Source organism: Lynx canadensis, chromosome A2, assembly GCF_007474595.2.
Source record: "Lynx canadensis isolate LIC74 chromosome A2, mLynCan4.pri.v2, whole genome shotgun sequence".
NCBI classification, from domain to species: domain Eukaryota; kingdom Metazoa; phylum Chordata; class Mammalia; order Carnivora; family Felidae; genus Lynx; species Lynx canadensis.
In genome coordinates, this window is record NC_044304.2 from 10,524,875 (window position 1) to 10,543,161 (window position 18,287).

General features: G+C 44.2%; 2 protein-coding genes across 2 annotated transcripts; both read right to left on the reverse strand.

Moving 5' to 3' along the window:
* On the reverse strand, positions 1-933 carry LOC115505211 (olfactory receptor-like protein OLF4). Its single transcript, XM_030302657.1, has one exon. It carries the CDS (start codon positions 931-933, stop codon positions 1-3), a length of 933 nt encoding a protein of 310 aa, XP_030158517.1.
* An 8,448-nt stretch (positions 934-9,381) lies between these two features.
* On the reverse strand, positions 9,382-10,308 carry LOC115505228 (olfactory receptor-like protein OLF4). Its single transcript, XM_030302694.1, has one exon. It carries the CDS (start codon positions 10,306-10,308, stop codon positions 9,382-9,384), a length of 927 nt encoding a protein of 308 aa, XP_030158554.1.
* Between the last annotated feature and the right edge of the window lie 7,979 nt (positions 10,309-18,287).

Sequence of the window (18,287 nt, forward strand, 5' to 3'; positions counted from 1 at the left end):
TCACATCAATGAAATCCCAATGATTCTTTTAAGAACCACCTTTAGGTCTCTGTTCCTCAGGCTGTAGATGAAGGGGTTCAGCATGGGCGTGACCACCGTGTACATCACCGAGGCTGTGGCACTCGAGTGGGAGCTCTGGGTAGCAGCAGAGCTGAGGTACACACCTAGGCTCGTACAAAAAAATAAAGATACAACTAAAAGATGAGATACACAGGTGGAAAACGCTTTATACTTGCCCTGAGCTGATGAGATTCCAATTATGGTGGAAACTATCTTAGAATAAGAGTAAAGGATCCCAGCAAGGGGACCTCCAGCCAGCAGCATAGCTGCAAGATACATCACCACATTATTAAGAAAGGTGTCAGAACAGGCAAGTTGGATCATCTGATTGAGTTCACAGAAAAAGTGGGGGATCTCTACCTCTGTACAGAAGGACAGCCCCAACACCATTGAAGTTTGTAACAAGGAATGCAGGACACTCGTGATCCAGGACACCAGGACCAGCAGCCCACAGAGCCGGGGGTTCATGATGACCATATAGTGGAGGGGGTGACAGATGGCCACAAACCTGTCATAGGCCATCACAGCCAGGAGATAGATGTCCAACCCTGAAAAGATTATGAAGAAGTTCATCTGTGCGATGCAGTCCTCATAGGTTATGACGTTGCTCTGGGTCTGGATGTTCACCAGCATCTTCGGGACGGTGGTGGAGGTGAAGCAGATGTCTACAAAGGACAGGTTGGCCAGGAAGAAGTACATGGGCGTGTGGAGGCGTGAGTCAGAGCTGACGACCAGGATGATGAGCAGGTTACCAAACACAGTGATCAGGTACATGGAGAGGAAAAGTCCAAATATGAGGGGCTGCAGTTCTGGTCTCTCTGAAAATCCCAGGAGAAGAAATTTTGATATCCGTGTAATGTTTCCTGGTTCCATGAGGTTGCACTGACTGTCAGAAAGAGGCAAAGGACATCATTAATTTTCACATCAACAGTTTACTCACATAGTTGAAATGCTACCATTTATATTGTGTAGTCAAGAAGTTCATTTCGGTATCTTGTCCTTTTTGTCCCCAAAGATTGTCCTTTTGAAGAGATTCCCTCCTGTTTCACCTCAGATTAGGTGTTTTGGTCTCATGCTCCACACTCCCCAGCAGAGGTCATGCATTTTACTGCTTTACTAAGAATATCTTTCCTGCATTGGAGGAATATGTGCTGATTGTCAAACATATTCCAGGCATTGTGTAGGCAATGAGCATGGGATACTGAAAAACCAAACGCAAGTATCATCCAATGATGGAGAATGACTAGAAAGAAATAAAAATACTAATAAGACATTAGAGGGTGTCAAAGTGCTATGAAGAGAACAAAAGTAGATATAAAGGAGAGCATGGATACGAGTGTCGTTGTGTAATTGGTATTTGGTCAAGACCCGTGACAGGTGACATTTGAACAGAGACTTCAGTGAAAGGAGGGCAGGATCTGCAAGCATTTCTGGGGAAGTGTGTGCTGGCTGAGGGAATGGCCTCTGCTAAGACCCTGAGGATCACACTACTTGGAGCTATTGGGGTCCAAAATAGGAAGGATTGTGTGAAGAGGAGTAAACAGGAGAGAAATCAGAGATGGTGTCAGGCAATTGCAAAGAAATGGGTGGCCTCATTGCTGGTTCCCCTTAGAGGAAAAGGAGTCACTCACCCACACTACATACTGCTTATATTTCAGAATCTACCTGCAAAGCCTCCTGTAAATTGACAAGGAGCCCTCCTGAATACCTTGTGCTGATTGAGTGCTGGGGTCTGTATTATTAGAGTCAACTTAGAATCTATTAGCTAAGGCACCCCTGCTCTGGAAGCGGATCCCCCTCCACAAGACAAGACACACACACACACACACACACCAAATCATCACTCCTTGAGCTGTGTTCTTCAATGAGTTCTCACCTCCAGCCCCAGTAATTAAGCTCAGAGTGGCTATAAACCAATGTGGCCAGATCCATTATCATTCCTCACAAATGATGTAAAAATGGTACCTGAATTCCAATGATTGAGTTTCTTATGGACAAATACAATTGACAGGTCAGACTGGCATGCTTATTTTCTGTCCTTCATTTAAGGAAAAACAAACCATCTGCTCAAAATCAGAGAAACACACACACACACACACACACACACACAGAGAGAGAGAGAGAGAGAGAGAGAGAGGCAAGAGAGTGAAATGAAATTGAAGTGGCACAAAAGATTTCATGGTTCATATGGTCACTGAAACCTGAGGGGCCGTGAAGAAGAAAGAGCATCCTGAGGTCTGACAACATTCCAAGTCTTGTTACCTCCTTGATGCCCAGCAAAAATAATAAGGAGCAAAATTAAATGTGGTCAGAAGATGAAATTAGTGGGTTGTTCAGGATGCGGATCGCCTTACAGACTGAATGCTCTAAGAGAAAAGTGTGCTAAGGGAATAAATCAACCCTTCGGCACAGGAAATATGCAAAGCACAGCAAAAGTTGGGCAGGTTATAATGAAGCAGTAGGAGACTTGTTTTTTTTTTCTGTGCCTGGTTCATATTTCTTTGACCCATTGGATGTCCTGTGATGTCAGAGAAGGTGGACAAGTCCCTTTCACTTTTCAGATGTGGCATCTTTTCTGTTTTTCCTGGCCTTTGCGTTGTGACCTCTTTCTTGACAAGGGTAGTGGGCACACTCTGGTCCTGTTTCCGGTTTGCACAACACCCAAAGGTTTGTTCAGACCTTGCTCTACAGAATTCTGCACGCACCGTGACAGTCAGTCTAGGCTCTGAATCACCGTCTTCATAAGATTTCTGCCTGAGGCTCTTACACCACACACTTAATTCATTCTACTATGACTCTGCCATATAAGGCAAGTACCAAAGGAACAGGGCCTTCTCTGACCTTGTCCACTGTGGTTTTTCAGGAAGGCATGGTCAGCCAAGCACATGACCATAGAGATTTCCAGGTTCTGGGCTAGGCTGGTGGCTGTGCGGTGACCTCAAGTAAATGCACCTGGCATTGATTCTCTCTGACCCTTTCCTGCTGGACCTGCTGGGCACCCGGAATCACGTGGCTGAGAGCTCTGAGGGTGACGTGTCCATGTGGCTGTCTGAATTCCTCCTGGATGGTTATCGGTGGCAACTAAACCCTCTCCCTGCAGAAGATGGTGGGAAGGAGGCTAGCATGAGTCATCCAGCCAAGCTTCGGACTCTAGAAACAACAATCAGGTCCCATCGCCCCGGGTGGCACAGGGGGAGGGACTGCACAGAGAAGACATTTATAGTTTCCTTTGTCTGTTCATGAGACATGTTTCCCTCTTGCTTGTCTAACCTGCAGCACATGATTTCCCTGGGGGACACTGGTCTGGACACAAAGAAAGATTTCCTGGAGATTCTGTGTTCCCAATAGACCAGGTTATAACTGTGTGACCCCTGTGTTCATTACTCCTACCTTGTGAGTTCTGTCGCTCCCAGAGTTCAAATATCCCAGCACCTAATCCCAACCCTGATTTTAACATTTCCCCAAAATCTAGGACTAAGCAATCAGTCTGGATTAGATCCCTTGGATCTCCAAAATGTTAGCTTACGGTGGAGCCTGAGCCGAAATCAAGAGTTGGACGCTTCTAAGCCTGAACCACCCAGGCGCCCCCAGATACGCATTTAAATATGTTGTGCATAGATATGGCCCCCATTAAGGGATTCCTTCTGCCACATTGATGTAGGGTTTTTTTTTGTCAAAAAGCTTCTTCTGTAAGTAACAACATATTTTATAATTTCACTGAGAAATTCTTCAAGTATTCAGAATATAAATTGAGTGCTGACCATGTTTCAGGCAATGAGTATAGGGTGTGGTGAAGAACGAAAATCCCTAGAAACATGGAGAAAAAGTATATAAGCAAACAAGAGAATTCTATAACTTTTCAGATGGTGAGGGCTGCTGTGAAGAAAAGAAAAGCAGGAATAAAGGAGGGAGCCAATAGGGCATTCTATTTTAGTGGGTATTTAGGCAAATTCTGCAAACGATGTGACATTGGAAAACAGAACTCATATAAGACAGAAAGGATTATGTGGGAAGCCTTTACCTGGCAGAGGGAATGGCCAGTACAAAGGCCCCAAGGAAAGTATTGTTTCAAAAGTTCAAGGCAAAAAGCAAAGCCAGTGCTGCAAGGGCAATGAGCCTGATGGAGATTGATGACAGATGCTGTCACACATGTGAGGAGTGAAGTGGCCTCTCTGCTACAACTGCCATCTCAAGGCACAGGGCCGTCCTTGCCCATGCTACTTCTCCCTCTGTATACATCATGGTCTCAAGGCATCCCATGAGTTGACACAGATCCCCTTCTTGGTGTCTTCTCTTGACTGAGTTCTGGCCCCTGTATTGCGTCATCTTGGGATTTCAGAGTCCTGACCCTCCTTTTTTTAAAATATGAAATTCATTGTCAAATTGGTTTCCATACAACACCCAGTGCTCATCCCCACAGTGCTCAATACCCATCACTCAGCCTCCCCCTCCTCCCTCCCCCCATCAACCCACAATTTGTTCTGTTTTTAAGAGTCTCTTCTGGTTTGGCTCCCTCCCTCTCTAACTTTTTTGAGGACTGCTCACCCATCACCAGTCACAAGACACCATGTCCTCCTGGGTTGTGTATTCCCTGTCTTTACAGACCTCACCATCCCGGTTATGCTGGGAATAGACACAACCCAAGGAGGCCAGATCAGCCATCTTTTCCCTGCAAAGTATAGAAATGGTTTCCAGAAATGCCAGTTCTTAAGCCTCCCATGGACAAATGAATTTGAGGCTCCATATTGGAATGGCAAGTTTCTGCTGTGATTTACACAAACTTAAAAATGTCTGTTCAACACACAGCGAGGCAGAGAGTCGGGGGGGGGGCGGGCAGTGAATGAAACGGAGGAGGCAGAGCAATTATCTAAGAAACTTGTGAGGTTCCTGAGACACTGGGAGGTAAAATAAACTGTCATTGCCTTAATAGTAAGTTAAAGGAATAGAATATGGAAGATCAACGAAAGTGTGAGCATCCACTCTGTGAAATTGACACAGCCACTGAATAAATACATCACTTAATCAAACAAACAAATGAACACAGCGATCACCCCTCCTGCACTAAGTTGAATTGGCTCTCAGGCGAAGACAGGTTAATGAACTTGGCTTCCATTCTTCTGACCCTGTCATCCATGGCGCACCGGGTTGTTGGGCTCACCTGGCTGGGGTGTCTGACAAGGTCTCCTTGTGACAAGTCTGAATGGCTCCCTGGACTGCAGATGGTAGGGACTAAAGCTCTGTTCTCAGCTGAGACAGCAGGAAGGAGTAAAGCATGGGCCCCAGCCGTAATTAGGGCCTGGAAGAACACAGGGAGACCTTGTCCCTTCCCATCCAAGTTCACACAGGCTGACAGGCCACCAGAGAGTATTTACAGCTCCCTGTATCCGCTCATTAAGCTCATTTCCCTCTTGGTACCCCAGCCTCTGATCTCATATTCCCAAGTGGAAAACTGCTCTGGACACAAGTATTTTTTCCTAATGACTCTCGGTTCCCAAAACACTAGGTCAGAGACCAAGTGAATGCAGTTCTTTTTTTCGTCCCCTTTTCCCTGAACTTGTCCCCTTCCTGATGTGTAAATCGTCTGGCACCTTATCTCGGCCGAGACACACTTTCCTCCAAGTCTAAGACCAAGGAACCCTCCGGGATTAGTCCTCTTTGTCTTCCAAGTATTGCCTGTCCTAGGGACCCAGCTGTAGCTATCCTAGTGCTGTCTGTCTGTCTGTCTCTTTGTTTGTTTTTGAGAGAGAGGGAGAGAGAGAGCATGAGTGGGGGAGAGGAAGGGAGGGAGAGAGGGACAGAGAGAAGCTTTTTTAATGTTTATTTATTTATTTTAAGAGAGAGAGTCAGAGAAAGAGGGAGAGAGAGAATCCCAAGCAGTCTCTATGCTCAGTGCAGAAGTAATCTGGGGGCTCATCTCCAGACCATGGGGTATGTCCTAAGCCGCAATCAAGACACGGAAGATGAACCCACTGAGCCCATGAGGCGACCCAGTGTCTACTGTTGTTCTCAACAGCGCCGCTAGGAATCTACCCAAGGACACAGGAGTGCTGATGCACAGGGGCACGTGCATCCCAATGTTTAGAGCAGCACTTTCAGCAACAGCCAAATTATCTAAAGAGCCTAAATGTCCATCAACTGACAAATGGATACAGAAGTTGTGGTTTATATACACAATGGAATCCTACTAGGCAATGAGAAGGAATGAAATCCTGCCATTTGCAGCAACGTGGCTGGAAATCGAGAGTGTTATGCTAAGTGAAAGAAGTCAGGCAGAGACAGATACCATATGTTTGCACTCATAGGTGGATCTTGAGAAACTTAAGAGAAGAGCATGGGGAGGGGAAGGGGAAAAGAGAGTTAGAGGGAGGGAGGCAAACATAAGAGACTATTGAGGACTGAGAACAAACCGAGGGTAGGTGGGGGGTGGGGGAGAGGGGACAGTGGGTGATGGGCAGGGAGGAGGGCACTTGTTGGGATGAGCACTGGGTGTTGTATGGAAACCATTTTGACAATAAATTTCATATATTAAAAAAAAAGAAAAAATAATACAGCAGAGAAATGACTTCTGATAATAAAACTTGGGTGCCACAGAGATTGGCTTCAAGACACTTTTTCTGTCACTTGTTTTATAAGACGTTAAAAGCTGTCATTTGGTCCCTTGTTATAAAATCGTCCTTAAATATAACAGATGTATTGAGATCTAGTTATGTACTACAATGTGAGCTTAACATCTCACAGGGAGTTTGGATTTAATCTTTATAAAATCTTATCCCTGAGATTATGAACTACATTTTATGATGTATAAATGGTGCTTGGTCGTGTCTTGTCATCTGTCCAAATTTAATATCTAAGTATGTGGTGTCCCTTGAGTTTGACTCTGTCAGGATGCTTCTGGTTCAAACTCTGTGGCTGTGGTTCTCAGCCAGAAATGAATTTTCCCCTGGGACGTCTGTCAAAGTCTGAAGGGAACCTGCCAAACACCTACAGTCCCCAGGAAAGCACCCCCAAATTCCTGTTATCCTGCCGCCAATGTCCACCATAAACAGTGAGAAACCCAGCTAGACCAGCATGTCTCCAACTTCACTGTGCCTGTGAATCCACACGGATCCCACTACAAGTGCAAAATCTTAGAGATTCTGCATTTCTCCAAGCTCCTAGGTGAGGCTGAAGTGCAGGTCTGAGTCTGCGAACCACTGTTTGATTAGCAAGAAGATGATCCTGTGTTAGAGATAAGAGTAGGAAGCGTGAAGCCTTCTGCACCAAGTACTGTCCTTGCATGCCTGTAATTGTGAAAGGATCGTGTATTCGCTCATTCTTCAGGCTGTGTGAAATCTGTGTTTATTGCTTCTATAAGTGACCAAAATAATACCCTGATGAACAAGCCTTTACACTAAGGAGAATAAGGCACCATCAGATATGCCCACATCCTAATCTCCAGTCCCTTTCACATGTTATTATTTTTTTTTTAGAGCAAAGAAGGATTTATGCAGCAGATTAAACAGGGCTGCTCGTCAGCTTGGGCGACTCTGAAGGACATGCCCATTTTTGGGGAAGAACTGGGGACCCTGAACCACATGACTGGCAGGACTTGCAGTTCTTGGGTGAAGCATCCTCTGGTCAAGCAGATGGAAGAGATTTCAGAGCAGAAAGGACGTATTAGATAGATGGTGCTGATACTGTGCATTCGCCATCCCATGGGATTTGTGACATATATCAGGAAAAGGAAGCTATTTCGTGTAACAACAGAAAGAATCATATGAGCGGATCGCATTAGAAGTTTTCAAGCAGAAACAGGAAGATAATTCAGTGATAAAACGTAGAAGACACTAAGCAATCCTGCGCCTCGATGAACAAACTCCCTCAGTGGTGAACACCATCTTCCATGCTTTAATAAATAGGTGCATAGCACAAACTGTGATTTTTTAAAAACGAGAGAAATATTTTGTGTGTCACAAACTGAGTGTTTTGAAAGTTTGCTTCCTCATATTCATGGTCAGGCCAATACGAAGAACATATCAGGTCGATCTATTTATTCGAACTTGCCTTTCTAAGTACACTCCACTGGGAGATCCAGATTAGCTAATCAGGTTTTCCCAGTGACTATGGTAGGAATTCTGGACCCAGAGCTGAGTAACAGAATAAAACCAAGAGAACGCTTACAAAGCATAAGGGCATGTTTAGTGCAAGGGACTGAAATGACGTATTTTCCCCGGGTCCGTTTCGAACACAACACATATCGTCAGATGTGTTCCACAATCACCAGATAAGCCCTCAGCTACCCCCAGTCACGAAGTACCTCTTCAGAAAGCCCTTTATAAACTAGATGCTGCCAAATGAGTGAATCAGCTTTTCCCCTTCAGCACATACATTCTACTCAATACAATTCTCCAAGACCGTGTGAACCCAACACCAGCTACCCACCCTGGCCATGGTCCCTGAGAAAGCCAGATCCCTCTGCAGCTCTCTCTCTCTCTCTCTCTCTCTCTCCCTCTTGACCCTCTCTCCCCTTCTGAGACCTCCCAGAATGGCTTTTGAGCATCCCATGTGCCCTCCAGGATACATGAGTAATAAACCTGGGCATATAGAGCCCTCTGATAGATGTTGCTGACGTGTGTCCTGCAGTCACAATAAGAACCCAAGGGCTGGTGCAGCCAAGGCATAGGCTGTGGTCAGGGAAAGGTCTGTGTGAGTGTGGAAAGCACATGGGCGCGGGTGAGTACTTGGGCATTCCTAGCCAGAGTGGTGTGTCAATAACTTGAGGCTTAAACGGAACAATGTTAGAGTCCACATCATCAGGTGGAGTCCTAAAGGGAGTGAAGGAAAAGACTGAGACACAAGGTGGAAACTGTGCTTTTGCATTCTGCTTGACAGTAAAATGATGGAAAAGGCTTACTGATCAAGTGTAGCTTTATTCCGTACGAAGCGTATAATTCATGATAATGATCTCAGGAAATCTAGGGGAAGTTTACCCGGCATGGTATAAGTCATTTGAGGTGAAATTAATTTTAAGAAATCCAACTAGTCCCATGTGAGATACAGAAATTTCAGGCATTTGTGACCCAAGGTTGGGGTAAACTTTGGGGATATCTGAAAATAGACAAAGGAGAAACCATCTATATTTCAGTCACAGCAGAAGCTTAATGAAGTGAGTTCCTTAAATGTAGAGAGAAGTTGATCAAACAAATGGAAATGCCAAGAAAGAAATAGAAGGGGTAGATTCTACTTCCACAGCCTGATCAAAGATTGGCAGTTCCTGGCTCTTAGGATTTTAGCCCTTCAATCACGGGCATGTCTCCAGCCTTTGGATGATTAGTTCTTATATCACTGGATCCCAACGATTCTTTTCAGAGCCCTCTTTATGTCTCTGTTCCTCAGGCTGTAGATGAAGGGGTTCAGCATGGGCGTGACCACCGTGTACATCACCGAGGCTGTGGCACTTGACCGTGAGCTGTGGGTAGCAGCAGAGCTAAGGTACACACCTAGGCTTGCACAATAAAATAAGGAGACAACCGAGAGGTGAGATGCACAGGTAGAAAATGCTTTATACTTGCCCTGAGCTGATGAGATCCCACGTATGGAGGAAACTATCCTGGAGTAAGAGTAAAGGATCCCAACGAGGGGACCTCCAGCCAGCAGCATAGCTGCAAAATACATCACCAAGTTATCAAGAAAGGTGTCAGAAGAGGCAAGTTGGATCATCTGATTGAGTTCACAGAAAAAGTGGGGGGTCTCTACCTCTGTACAGAAGGACAGCTGCAAAACCATTGAAGTTTGTAACAAGGAATGCAGGACACTCGTGATCCAGGACACCAGAACCAGCAGTGCACAGAGCCGGGGGCTCATGATGACCGTGTATTGCAGGGGGTGGCAGATGGCCACAAACCTGTCATAGGCCATCACACTCAGGAGAAAGTCGTCCATCCCTGCAAAGGTTACGAAAAAGTTCATTTGTGTGATGCAGTCCTCATAGGTTATGACTTTGGTCTGGGTCTGCATGTTCCAGAGCATCTTCGGGACGGTGGTGGAGGTGAAGCAGATGTCCACAAAGGACAGGTTGGCCAGGAAGAAGTACATGGGCGTGTGGAGGCGGGAGTCAGAGCTGACGGCCAGGAGGATGAGCAGGTTCCCAAACACAGTGATCAGGTACATGGAGAGGAAAAGCCCAAAAATGAGGAGCTGCAGTTCTGGTCTCTCTGCAAATCCCAGAAGCAGAAATTTTGATATCCGTGTGATATTTCCTGGTTCCATGAGGTTGCACTGACTGTCAGAAAGAGGCAAAGGACATCATTAATTTTCATATGAACAGTTTACTCACATAGTTGAAATGCTACCATTTATATTGTGTAGTCAAGAAGTTCATTTCGGTACCTTATCCTTTTTTGTCCCCAAAGGATTGTCCTTTTGAAGAGATTCCCTCCTGTTTCATCTCAGATTAGGTGTTTTGGTCTCATTCTCCACATTCCCCAGCAGAGGTCATGCATTTTACTGTTTTACTAAGAATATCTTTCCTGCATTGGAGGAATATGTACTGAGCGTCAAACATGTTCCAGGCATTGTCTAGGCCATGAGCACGGGATACTGAAAGCCAAAAGCCACTATAATCTAATGATGGAGAGTGATTAGAAACAAATAAAAATATTAATAAGACATCAGAGGGTGTCAAGAGCTATGAAGAGACAAAAGCAGATATAAAGGAGAGCGTGGATATGAGTGCTATTTTGTAATCAGTGTTTGGTCAAGACCAGTAAACAAGGTGACATTTGATCAGAGACCTGCAGGGAAGGAAGGCAGGAGCCCAGAGCCTGTGTAGGGAAGTGTGTGATGGTAGAGGGAATGGCCTCAGCTAAGGCCCCGAGGATGATACTACTTGGAGCTATTTGAGTCCAAAACAGGAAGCATGTATGGGAAGGGGAATGAGCAGGAAAATGATCAGAGATCGTGTCAGGCAATTTCAAAGAAATAGGTGGCCTCGTTGCTGGTTCCCCTTCAAGAGAAAGGAGTCACTCACCCACTATGTACTGCTTGTATTTTAGCATCTACCTGCAAAGTCTGCTGTAAATTGACATAGAGCCCTCTAGAATACAGTGTGTTGATTGAGTTCTGGCTTCTGTATTATAAGAATCACCTAGGAATATATTTAACCATGTCCCCCGCTCTGATGACGGATGTATTTCACAAGGCACACACACACCCACACACACCCCAAATGAGTGCTCCCTGGGCTGTGTTTTTACCATGACTTCTCATCCCAACCCCAAGAATTAAGTTCAGGGTGGGTTTAACTTAAGATGTGCAGATCCATTATCATTTCTGCAAATGATGTAAGTTTCCCATGAACAAATAAAATTGACAAGTCAGACTGGCATGCTCATTTTCTTTCCTGTATTTAAAGAAACACAAACAAAATCAGAGAGACAGAGAAACAAGAAAGTGAAATAAAATAGAAGTGGCAGAAAAGATCTAATGGCTCAGGTGATCGCTGAAATCTGAGGGACCATGAGGAAGAAAGAGCATCCCTGGTTCTGACAACATTCCAACCCTTGTTACCTCCCTGATGCCCAGCAAAAATAATAAGGAGCAAAATTAAATTCAGTCAGAAGACGACATTAATGGGAACTTCAGGGTGTGGATCGTCTTACAGAGTGAATGCTCCAAGAGAAAAGTGTGCTAAGGGAATAAATCAACCTTTCGGCACAGGAACTATGCAAAGCACAGCAAAACTTGGGCAGGTTATAATGGAAGGTAAGAGACTTGCTTTTTCTTTGAAAAAGCACCTTGAGACTTTGCTATTTCTTTGACCAACTGGATGTCCTGTGATCTTAGAGAAGGTGGGACAAGTCCCTTTCACTCTTTAGACATGGCATCTTTTCTCTGTTTTTCCTGGGCTTTGTGCTGTGATCTTTTGGCCGAGTGTTGGGCACACTCTGGTCCTGTTTCTGGTTTGCACAACGTGCAAAGTTCTGCTCAGACCTTGCGCTACAAAATTCTGCACATACCATGACAACCATTCTGGCTCTAAGTCACCATCTCCGAAAGATTTCTGCCCGAGGCTCTTACACCACACAAACTTTATTCATAGTACTGTGATTCCACCATTATAAGGCAAGTACCAAAGGAACGGGGCCCTCTCTGACCTTGTTCACTGTAGTTTTTCAGAAGGGCATGATCAGGCAAGTACATGGCCATAGAGATCTCCACGTTCTGGGCTAGGCTGGTGGCTGCCAGGTGACCTCAGGTAGATGCGCCTGGTTTTGATTCTCTCTGACCCTTTCCTCCGGGTCTTGCCAAGCTCTCAGACTCACCTGGCTGGGAGCTCTGAGGGAGAGGTGTCCATGGGGCCGTCTGGATTCCTCCTGGATGGTTATTGGTGGTGGCTAAACTCTGTCCCCACACAAGACGGCAGAACGGAGGCTAGCATGAGTCTCCCAGTCAAGCTTTCGACTCCACAGCAACAACCTGGTCCCGTCAGCCCACGGTGGCACAGGCAGTGGGTGTGCACAGGAGGGATTTATAGTTTCCTCTGTCTGTTCATGAGGCACGTTCCCCTCCTCCTCCTCTTTGGAGCAGCACATGATTTCCCTGGGGGACACTGGTCTGGACACAAAGGAAACTGTTCTGGAGGTTCTGTGTTCCCAATAGACCAGATTATAACTGCGTGACCCCAGTGTTGAGTATTCCTTCCTCATGAACTCCGCTGCTCTCAGAGTTGAGACCTCCCAGCAGCGACTCCCAACGCTTATGTCAATGTTTCGCCCAAGTCTAGGACTGAGCAATCTGTGTGGATTAGTTCCCTTGGATCTCCAAGCTGTTGGCTTGTGTTGGAGATACAGTCCTGCCATCTACACAACATTCCGGTTTTCCTTTTCAACAAGGAGGAGAAAAAAGCACCTTGATACGAACCCGGAGCACTACGTACCACAGCTTCATGACACATTTGCACACTTTTAGGGCTTTCATTCCACATCACAATTAAGAGCTGCTGTTCAGCCCCTCTTTGTAAAGAATTTTTTAATTATATGAAATATGGTGAGATTTTTTTTCTTGCAGTATAATATGAGCTTGGAATAGAAAAGTAAACAGGTTCTTCCCGGTAGCTTTGGGAAGAAATCAGGCCTTGCAATCATTTTCATTTTAGACCAAGGTGAGCCACTTCTGGGTTCTGATCCATCGAATGTAAGAACATAAATGAATTTTAAAACACCAATGTAGTTATTTTACATCAGCGTTAGGACTTAAAACGACAAATGCTGTTCCAATGAAATTTTGTTAAGAATCTGAGATTAGGGTTCTCCCTTCATTCACGGAGTTTCCCCTGGGTAAAGGCATTTTGCATCGTAATCTCATCTCTAAGGAGAAAAGGAGATTTAAAATCAATTTACAGATATTCATCCTCTTTAGCTGGTAGAGAATTTCTCAGTACGTAACTGCAAGCATGCTTCAGATTTTGACGTCTTGGAGGCATTATGACAGGAAATGTAATTCATCCTTTAAATGTATGTCTATCATTTATGTCTGTCTTGAAATCTTTGTGTCTACACATCTTCATTCTTTTAAATGCATATTAATTCAAACATTTACTCTTTTAATACCTACACCTTCAACTTTCTCTTGTTTCCTTTCAACATAAAATAAGAGATTATGTATGAGTTTGCTATTAAAATGAATAAACATTGGGCTCTTGGATGGCTCAGTTGGTTAAGCACCTGCCTCTTGATTTTGGCTCAGGTCACAATCTCACATTTTGTGAGTTCAACCCCCATGTCAGGGTCTGTGTTGACATGAGGCTGCTTGGTATTCTCTGTCTTTCCCTCTCAGCCTCTCCCCACACCTCTCTCTCAAAATTAAATGCAGAAACATTAAAAAAATTTTAAGTGAATAAACAAACACACAAAAAAGCAGAATGAGACCTACAAATACAGAGGAAAAAACCTCATGGTTTGCCTGAGGGGACGTGGGGGGATGGGCAGAATGGGTGAAGGATAGTGGGAGATACAGGCTTCCAGTTATGGAATTAATGAGTCTTGGGGTAAAAAAGGCACGGGGTATGGAATACAGTCAATGATACTGGATGGGTTTGTATGATAACAGACAGCAGCTACCTCTGTGGCGAGCACCGCATAATGGGCAGAGAAGTTGAATCACTACGTTGTGCACCCGAAACTAATGCAACATTCTTGCCAACTGTACTCAGATAAGATTTCTTTTAAGTGAGTTTGTGTTTATGTACATATGCGTATATGTGTTTATCTGAAAAAACACATGTAATATATACGTACAACTTTGCCTCTGAACATTTTGTTTGGACTCAACAAAGCTAACTATCATTTAAATTTAAAAAAGTAATAAAATAAAATAAAATTTTGCTTCTGGATATTAAAGGACATCTAGAGTCTGAGATCATATTCTAAAGTCAATCTATTTATTGAAGTTTGTTGTTCCATGAAAACTTTTCTTGGAGATGCATATTTGGTGAACACTTGAGTAAGGAAGTGACTGTTGTACACATTGTGGACAACAAGGTACTAAGAGACCAGGATCCTAATGAGGAGAATAAAACCCATCTATAGGACACATTAATATATTAAGTGTCCACTATTAAGAAGAGCAGTGAAGATACTGATATACAAAGGAACTTCGACATATAAGTGAAAAAAACATAATCTCACAGAGCCTGATGCGGTGCTTGAAATTGTCAACCGCAAGATCATGACCTGCGCCAAAGTTGGACGCTCAGCCCACTGAGGCACCCAGGCATGCCAAAAATAGAGTTCTTTTAGAGACACATAATAAAATATTACAGATAAAAAACCAAATAATTTATATTTTTAAATATTTTTTTTATTTTTAAGAGGGGGAGAGAGAGAGAGAGAGATGGCCTGAGCTGGGGAGGGGCAGAGAGGGGCAGAGACATAGAATTTAAGCTGTCAGCACAGAGCCCGACATAGGGTTGAGCTCAAGAGCTGTGAGATCATGACCTGAGCCGAAGTCGGATGCTTAACTGACTGAGCCACCCAAGCACACCTTACATTTATTCATTTCAATTCAAGTTAGTTAACATACAGTGCAGTGTTGGTTTCACGAGTAGAACCCAGTGATACATCACTCACATATAACTCCCAGTACTCGTCTTAACAAGTGCCCTCCCTAATGCCCATCACCCATTTAGCCCCTCCCCCCACCCACTTCCTCTACAGCAACCCTGAATTTGTTCTCTGTATTTTTGAGTCTCTTATAAATTGCCTCCCTCTCTGTTTTCATCTTAGTTTTCCTTCCCTTCCCCTATGTTCATCGGTTTTGTCTCTTAAGTTTCACATATGAGTGAAATCATATTATATTTATCTTTCTCTGATGGACATATTTTGCTTAGCATAATACACTCTAGTTCCAACCACATTGTTGCAAATGGAAGATTTCATTCGTTTTGATCACTAATATTCCATTATATATATATATATATATATATATATATGCCACATCCTCTTGATCCCTTAAAGGGGCGTATGTACCCCAATGTTTATAGCAGTGTTATTAACAATAGCCAGTTATGCAAAGAGCCCAAATGTCCGTGGATTGATGAATGGATAAAGAAGATGTGAGTGACCTAAATTTTGATCATGAGTTGCTTGCCTATCTCGCTACCTCAAGAGCATCATAGTCAGACCACACTCACATTTATGCCCCAGGAATTCACTCTACCAGGTGCTAGGCAGAATATCTCCAAATTGATATAATTTCTTCTCCATAATGTGGTTCTTTAAATGTCAATTGACCTTAACCAAGGGAAGCTGATGAATGGGGAAGCTGATGAATGGAGAAGCTTAAACTCGGTTCCCTCAAATAATTTTATTGACTATGTCCCTGTGAGATTCCTACTGCTGTTATAAATCATTCCCACACTAGCTGCTGAAGACAAACACATACAGGTTCTTACGGTTCTGGGGTCAGAAGCTTCGAAGGAGTCTCGTCCGGCTGATAGCAAGGTGTCTTCAGGGTTGTGGTTCTTCTAGAGGCTCAGGGGAGAATGTGTTTCCTTTCCAATTGCAGTCTCTGTTGCTGGCCACCTGCACTTCTTGGCTCATGGCTCTTCCGCCACCTTCATGGCCAGCAGGAGAGCGTTCTCAAAATCTCTGACATCAACTCTTTTGTCTCCATCCTCAACATTTGGAGGACCATCCTGACTACCCTAGTCCCACCTAGAGAATCACAGCTGATCCTTTTATCTCCATGGCAGCTAATTCACAGCCCTGTTTAGTCTGCTACCTTAATCCTACGTTGCTATCAAAAATAACATGTTAAAGGCCCTGGGAATTAGGATGTGGACATATTTGGAAGGGCCTTATTCTGCCCACTACAAAGTCTTTTTCATAAATGTATTATTTTTGTCACTTAGAAAAGCAATAAGCACAGAATTGACACAGACTGAAGAAAGAGTGAATACATTATTCCTTCAAAATGACATGCATGCAAGGACACCATTTGGTGCAGAAGACTTGAAAATACCTACACCTGTCTTTAACACAAGATCCCAGCCTTGCTAATCAAAGAGTGGCCCACAGACCCAGACCCACAGTTTAGCATCACCCAGGAGCTGGTAGAAATGCAGAATCTCTGGGCCACCCAGGATGGGATTTCAGATTCTGCATTTGTAGTGGGATCTGTGTGAATGCACACACGCATTGAAGTTGGAGAACTGCTGGTGTAGCTGGGTTTCTCACCTTTTATGATCGACAATTGTGGTAGGATAATATTTTAGGGGGTGCTTTCCTTTGAATTGTAGGTGTTTGGCAGCTTCCCTTCAGACTTTGACAGACATCCTCAGGGGAAAATTCATTTCTGGCTGTGAACCACTGCCCCAGAGTTTGAGAACTAGAAGCATCCTGACAGAATCAAACTCTAGGGTCACCACATACTCAGGTATTAAATTTAGACAGATGACTAGAAATGACCAAGCGCCATTTCTACAATGTAGAATGGAGCTCATAAATGTACTTCCTTAGGTATGTTTATAAAAATTGAATCCAACTATCCCTATGAGATGTCAAGCTCACATTGTAGTACGTAAAATATTTAAATACATCTGTTATAATTAAACATTTAATAACAAGGGACCAACTGACAGCTTTTACCTTGTGATAATGTAAGAAATTCCTAATTGTGATGGCAAAAGTGTCTTGAAGCCAGTGTGTGTAGAACCCAAGGTTTATTATCAGAAGAACCCAGTTCTCTGTGCTTCTCTGTGCTGATAGCTCAGAGCCCGGAGCCTGCTTCGGATTCTGTCTCCCTCTCTCTCTGCCCCTCCCCTGATCATGCTCTGTCTCTCTCTGTATCTCAAAAATAAATAAACATTAAAAATATTTTTTTTTAATTTTTTTTTCAACGTTTATTTATTTTTGGGACAGAGAGAGACAGAGCATGAACGGGGGAGGGGCAGAGAGAGAGGGAGACACAGAATCGGAAACAGGCTCCAGGCTCTGAGCCATCAGCCCAGAGCCTGATGGGGGACTCGAACTCACGGACCGCGAGATCGTGACCTGGCTGAAGTCGGACGCTTAACCGACTGCGCCACCCAGGCGCCCCAAAAATATTTTTTTAAAGAATAGACACTAGGGATGCTGGGTGACTCAGTTGGCTGAGCATCTGACTCTTGATTTCGGCTCAGGTCCTAATCTCAGGAACCTGGAGATTGAGCCCCCATCAGGTTCTGCATTGAGAGTGAGGAGCCTGCTTATGATTATCTCTCTGCCTGTCTCTCCTGCCCCTCCCTGGTACTTTTTCTCCCATAGAAGAAGACAAGGAAGATGAAGAAGAAGAAGAAGAAGAGGAAGAAGAAGAAGAAGAAGAAGAAGAAGAAGAAGAAGGGCAGCTGGGTCCCCGAGACCAGTCAAGGTTTTGAAGTTAGAGAGACCTAAGCCAGGTGTGTTCTTCCTTCTTAGAGCTGGAGAAAAGTGTAACTGTGCGCTGAGATAACGTGCTAGGAGATTTACATAACAGGAAGAGGGCAAGTTCAGGGAAAAGGAGAAAAAAGAAAAGAACTGGATTCACTTGATCTCTAACCTAGTCTTTTGGGAACTGAGATTCATCAGGAAAAAATCCTTTATGTCCAGAGCAGCTTTCCATTGGGAATCATACGCATAGAGGTTGGAGTACCAAGAGGGAAATGCGCCTAATGAGCAGATACAGGGAGGTATAAATACCCTCTGGTCTCCTGTCAGCCCGTGAGACCTTGG

Bases quoted from the DNA above. Each gene is read 5' to 3' on its own strand.
- LOC115505211 (XM_030302657.1), bottom strand. From the start codon at position 933: ATGGAACCAGGAAACATTACACGGATATCAAAATTTCTTCTCCTGGGA.
- LOC115505228 (XM_030302694.1), bottom strand. From the start codon at position 10,308: ATGGAACCAGGAAATATCACACGGATATCAAAATTTCTGCTTCTGGGA.